This window comes from Benincasa hispida, unplaced genomic scaffold (genome assembly GCF_027475165.1).
Source record: "Benincasa hispida cultivar pf3 unplaced genomic scaffold, pf3_genome.v1.1 HicScf223, whole genome shotgun sequence".
NCBI lineage: Eukaryota > Viridiplantae > Streptophyta > Magnoliopsida > Cucurbitales > Cucurbitaceae > Benincasa > Benincasa hispida.
This window is the reverse complement of record NW_028326298.1, coordinates 11400-17818: the sequence shown is the minus strand read 5'-3', so window position 1 is coordinate 17818 and position 6419 is coordinate 11400. Positions and strand designations below refer to the sequence as shown.

The window sequence follows — 6419 nt, the reverse complement described above, 5'->3', positions numbered from 1 at the left end:
TGAACTTACAGTTTTATGTCTACTAGTCCCAAATAACTAATATACTTAAAAAAATCTACAGCTAAATAATTTATTGGCTAGTAACTCTAAATTTCAATTTCGTGGCTAATAAATCCATAATTTTGAAAAATTAGTGGATAAATCAAGAATTTATTAGGCACAAAAAAAATAAAAGTCCAAGGATCTATTGGATAGAAAAGTAAAAGTTTAAAGACCTATTATATACTTTTTAAATTTCAAGAACTTATAAACACAAAATTTAAATAAATAAATAATAAATCAAGGACCTAATAGATCCTTTTCAAAGTTATCTAAGTTTTAAAGGCAAATAAACAAACATCGGTAAGCAACAAAAAGAAAGAGTACTAACTTAGAGTTATTATTATAAAAACACTAAAATATCTGGCAGCAGCATGAAATAAGGCTTCATTTGTGAAGATAACAATGTCATCACCGTCGAGCAATATTAACATCTATACTATGAAAAACAGTAACATTTTGATCTAGTGAAAGTATAGCAAAAGGAAGAGTAGATAATGCAAACCAACAACGGCGATCCAAAATGGTGTTTGTGTAAAGTCCATCAAGTTATACTCATTTTCGGAAGCTGTCTCCATGGTGAAGAAAATTCGGGGAAATGATTTAGTTGCCTTCATATTTTGGATCGGCCATCACATAGTGAAATGCTATTACCAATATAAATATAAAGATCCCAAGAAAATTTGCAAAGAAGCCAAGATCTTGATCGTCAAACATCTGTAAAACAATCAAGTTAAATATTAACAATTCTTCAAACATCTGTGAGTTCAAATTGAGAATGATAATATTAACAAATAAAAGAAAAATTAAGAATTGGGGTCCACATGTACCTTTGGATAACTTTGGATATTTCATTTAATCAATGAAATTGTTTCTTAAAAAAAAAAAAAAAAAAAAAAAAAAAAAAAAAGAAAGAAAGAAAAATTAAGAATTCCTGGCAAAACTAGCAGATTTCTAACATTTCAAAAATCTTGCCACTCTGCAGAAATTACACTAAGCCCAATATAACAAATTGAAGTAACATATGGAATGTGCTTAGTTTCTTGGCAACACCAACACTAACATAATATCAACAAAAATGATCTCAACTTAGTTTTTATTCTTTTCCTCATCAAATTGAGTAGAAGTTTTTTCCTTTTTTTCCCTTTTCTTTTACACCTCTACAATGTGCAACGTTGTTTCCTTGGCACTCTCCACTCTGAATATGCTCTAGGAACTAGACAGTTGAAAACAAGTATCCATACGACTACTTCTAGAATCATTACTGCAAATAAAGTGTAAGAATCTTGAGCCTATCAGCATTTCATTGACACATTGGTCAATATTAACACGTAAAAGACAAGCTTGGTTGTACCTCTTTTGAAGTGCTAAAAATGATTCATGATGATGCAAAGAAAGGACAACTCACAAAATTGCTCGAGTTCGGAGCCCTTTCTCAATTGCTAATTGAGTAAGCAATTGAGAAATCAGAGGCCCTTTGTCTTTTTCCTTTGCCTTGTCGTCAGGGGATGGTTAGTTGAGTTTTGTCCCTAATTCGATTGCCCATATGCTTTTGAACTCCTTCTCAGTTTTTTATAGTGCCTTGCCCCATCTGACTTTTTATTCATTGGGAGAGAGTTTTGGCATTTTCTCCTGTGTCCCCATTGCCTCAGGTATTGGGCTTGGAGGGGAGGTCATCTGTATGGGGTGGTTTTGGGAGATCCTTTTTCCTTTTCGAACTCTAAGGTTTCTGGGTCTCCCCTTTAATGAGGGTGTTATTGGAAAATGACTCTCGGGGTGGAGAAAGGGATTGATAGAGAATTTCCTGTCTCCACTGAGGTAAAACTTCTAAGAAAGGAGAGGGAAGTAAGAAGTTGGTTAGGGAACTCAGAAAGCTGGAGTGTATGGTTAGGTACAAAGGGAAGGAAGCTTCCACCAAAGTTGATTTTATGATGAAAGTGGTTTCGTGCAGGGAAGGGTAGTCTAGTTAAGCAGGAAGTTACCCAAGAGAACCCAAATATTGCCATTCTTGTGGAAACCAATCGCCAATATTATTGTCATCAATTAGTGAGGAGTCTTTGGGGTAAAAGAAAGGATGGGTGGGCGGGCCTTGAGTTTGAGTGGGCTTCTAGTGGGATTCTTGTTCTTCAAGATAGTTGTTCGGTGACTCCTATTGAGGTGGTTAAAGGGTTGTTCTTTGTTTCCATTTCATTCCGTTCATATGATAATTAAGTGGGTGGATTTCAGGAGTGTAAGAACCACCACAAATATCATCACATGCATATCACAATAAGCACTCAGTTTTTCAGCAGCAGAAAACATAGTGCTAGAGTTCCCCATACAAAAGAAATGATGGTACTTTCAAAGAAAAATCCAATCAACCCAGCACCAAACTCCCTACACGTTTTACTATATAATGACATGAATCATGTTTGGAGGAGGCACTCTAGGTGGTATAACCAGAACGGATCTACTCCAGAATTAAGAGCCATCAAACTAATGTAGAACTTCAGGTTTCATCAGATTAATCCTTCAGAACGCCAAGCTCTCTTTGTGGGTACAACAACATGTGAAAGTTGAGCTAGCTGGATTTGGAGATTTGAACTAATGAGTTTTTGATCGAAAATATGATGTCTTAAGTAGGTTAAGTTATTCCCAGGATAGTTAGCATACTATGTAACTAAGTTAGCCATTGCGGTTATTACGACCCATACTAACCACATTATGCTATGTTTCGTTATTATAAAAACTATCATATAAAACTAGAAAATAGAAAACCTCGTATATAAGAGAATATCTAAGCTCAGCGAATTTACATTGTCTCCTAAAGACAATTTTACTCACTACAATGCTAAGTTGTAAGGAGTAATTATCTCTCAGGATAGAATAGATTACCTCTTCTATGGAAGCAATGCCTCGTTCACAAGATCTAACAAACTCTATTGTCTTGATAACCGAACTTCAATGAATTTTAAATGTGAGAAAAGTTTGATGGGACAAATGAGCTAATGGAAAAGTGAAAATCTAATTCGAGAAAAAACATATTTATGGACTAATTCATGTTGATTCTAATAGTCATATCCTTTTTCAACCAATCATGAAATATTGTAACTCATGGAATCGAAAGGATACAAAAAGTCACGTACAATTTATTTCAACATGTTTATCAAAATGGGATATTACGAACAGGATCTAATAACTCCAAAAACCCTCTGAAAGCCAAATTCAATAACCCTTAGCTTGTACAATCCAAATAGGGCCAAAATTGAAATGATCGGGAATGGTCAATTCCAAGCGGCGTTGCTAAACAATAGACGGTGTCACCAATTGGGAAATCGTGTCTTAGAAGCTATAGAAAAGGGGGAAATTATTCGTAAAAAGGAACCCAACAAACAGAATTCTTAGGGGTTGTCACTGAATTCTGAAGGGAAATTACAAGGTTAAGCTCGGTAGATCTGGATGATTTCAACAAAATTATGCAATCAAAATCCATGGACTCAAGTGGAGAAATGTAAATGAAAATAACAGAGAAAGAGTTGAATTACTCTGGTAAATCGTTGAGTTGCTAACTGCCGAGAAAGAAGATGAGAACTGCAGCGGAGCGAGCGTCGTGCGGTCGACTCAGAAAGCCAGAGGCGGGAGCAAGCAATTTCGGGAGGCCGAGATAATAATTCTTTTGGGGTCCCTTCGTAAAATATTTCATTTCTTGGGGCCATTTATATATGTGTTTATTTATATTTATAAAATGGCTAAATTATACTATATACTCTAACCTTTGTACTTTGTATCTAAAATATCGTTAAACTTTCAAAAATTTTAAAGTATCATAGTCGTAAGTTTTGGAGGTAAATAATTTGTGTTTTGTGTCAAAAATACCTTCGAATTTTGAAAATTTTCAAAAATACTCCTAAACTTAAAAAAAAAAGATTAAAAACTACCCTTATGGTCACTATATAAATAAGAACGGTTAATATCCTCTTACTTTTCTATGTTTTCTCCTTTTTCTCCCCTCTCTTCTTCAATGCTCTCTTACTCTCTTTATTAATTATTTGAATTTATCTATAAATAAATAAATAAAATTGTGCACTTTAGTTAGGATATATAGACTATAGACTATAACGAGAAAAAAAAAATATTGGAAGTACCAAGGAATCTAAAGACTTAAATGTTTTAACAAGTTGTACGTTAATAATTGATTATGTGTTCTAGGAAAATACATTTTTGAAAAAAAAATGGCTATTTATCATTTTGTAATGTTTTCAAGGGAGATTTTTTTTTTTTTAATTTTATGAGATTTTGTGGGATTTTATGTTTTGACTTAAAGTTTTGGTTTTTATTTTGGTTTTCGAGAAAATTAGTGTAATAATTGGACAAATAGGAAAAAAATTAGAGTATCTATATAAAAAAAAAATGAGAATATCTATATAATTTGCTTTAAAATTGATTCTTTTTTAATTGAGAAAACTTCAAAACTAATTAATATACTAACGGTAGGATCACCTAAACACTTATAGCTCAATAGTTAGCAACCAAGGTTCAAATCCCCTGACCTCTTATTGCATTAAAAAACGATAGCAGCATTTTAATACTTTCTTTTTTGAAATTTTAGAGCCATTTTTGTAATGAGGTATTGACTATTTTCGTATATTAATAGTAATGGTATTGTTGAACTTTTTTAAAAAAAAAAATTAAGGATATTTTTTTATACTTTAGAAAATTTAGGGGTATTTTTGAAACAAACACTAACAGTTTCTATCTAAAACTAATGTTAAAAGTATTTTTGAATTCTTTTTTAAAGTTTAAGGATATTTTTGAAACTTTTGAAAGTTTAGAGGTGTTTTTGACACAAAGTTCAAAGTTTAAGGGTACATTTTATAATTTAGCCTTATAAAATTTCAATTTAACCACCATAATATTTACGAGAATACAAGGAGATTTGAACTTTAGACATCAAGATGACAATGACATATCAATTAGAGCTACAATAATATTTGCATAATTAACATTTTTGGATTATGACATTTATATATATATATAATAGATGTTACATGTAATTAGTGATGAAGGTAATAGAAGTGGTCATCAGTAATGGTTGTTGGAAGTGGAGTTAGATATATATGATATGGTCTAAACTCTCAAAAGAAATTTTTTATTTTTTTACAGTAATGAACCATCCAAATGAAAAATATAAATCATTTAAATTTTTTATTTTTTTACAGTAATGAACCATCCAAATGAAAAATATAAATCATTTTTAAGAGAATCAATTGTATTCATCAAGTCATCCTTGAGAGATTTCACACAAAATGATGAAGAAAATCAAAATCAGAGGCATGAGGTTGAAATTTGAATGGAAGAAGAAAATAATAGGTATGGTTAACAAATGCATCGTTTGTGTTTAATTCACTTGAATAATACAAGTTTCTGTCCATGAATTTTAATTGCAAAAACTTATGAGAGTTGTTTTGAGAGTTTTTTTTTTTTTTTTTTTTTTGTACGAATGACTCAATCTGCATTGTATTAATATCGAGTTATTCGAATTTGGAACACAGTAAATGCCACATACCACTTATGTCACATACCACTTAAAATGTCCTAATTACTTTCTCCATCCATCTCATTCACTCCTTTCTCCCTCTCAAGCTCACGATGCATTCTTCCTTCCCTCTCTCTCACTTCTTCCTTCCTCTCTTCCTCTCTTGTTTGTACTTGTGGCCTTGTTCATCCTCCGTTTCGACGATGCTCACACTAGTATTTCATTCTATTATCATCCTCGCTCCAACAAACTCTCACGTTTGTACTTTTAGCCACCTTCCGACTGTTTATCAAGAGCACGAGGCTAGGAGGAACGAGGAAATTTGCTCTACTTCTCGTGTTTGACGAGGAGAAAAAGAAATAGAAGTATGAAAATATCAAGAAGTGTGAGTGAGGATAGAGAAAGTAGTCAATATAAGTGAATGTGATTAAGTAAAATGTTAGTATTTGTCAACCGGAGCGTAACTCAACTGTCATCATGCTTGTACAGTTCGAACTATTTTTTTACGATTCAACCATTTTATAAGTGTGGATACTCCGGCCACCACCCGTCGGTACTCTCTCCGCCACAATCCCACGCCTCTACCGACATCGCCCCTTTCTTTCTACTCTCCCTGTCTTCCTCGCTGCTGCTGCAATTGCGCCAGCAATTACCCACCAAATCATTGTTCTTGAACCTCAAAGCCCTTTTCTACGATGATCAACGACCGGACACATCCGTCTGGTCTTCTTCTATCTAACATAGAAGCAATTCGCTCATATATGGTCTCTGCGTCCATAGACACGTGAATTTTCGATGAACTCCGGCAGCTTGCTTCAAGTCTCTCTTCACGAGCCAACATTCCGTATAAGCCGAGCTAAGAGCT

The 6419-nt window shown here is 33.3% G+C and overlaps 1 protein-coding gene across 1 annotated transcript; it reads right to left on the bottom strand.

Moving 5' to 3' along the window:
• Positions 1-360: 360 nt before the first annotated feature.
• Positions 361-3727, bottom strand: LOC150030417 (dolichyl-diphosphooligosaccharide--protein glycosyltransferase subunit 4A). Its single transcript, XM_090309743.1, has 2 exons — positions 3564-3727; positions 361-756 (listed from the first exon to the last, which is right to left on the bottom strand). Exon 2 carries the CDS (start codon positions 754-756, stop codon positions 643-645), a length of 114 nt encoding a protein of 37 aa, XP_090165869.1. The 5' UTR covers positions 3564-3727; the 3' UTR covers positions 361-642.
• Positions 3728-6419: the final 2692 nt, after the last annotated feature.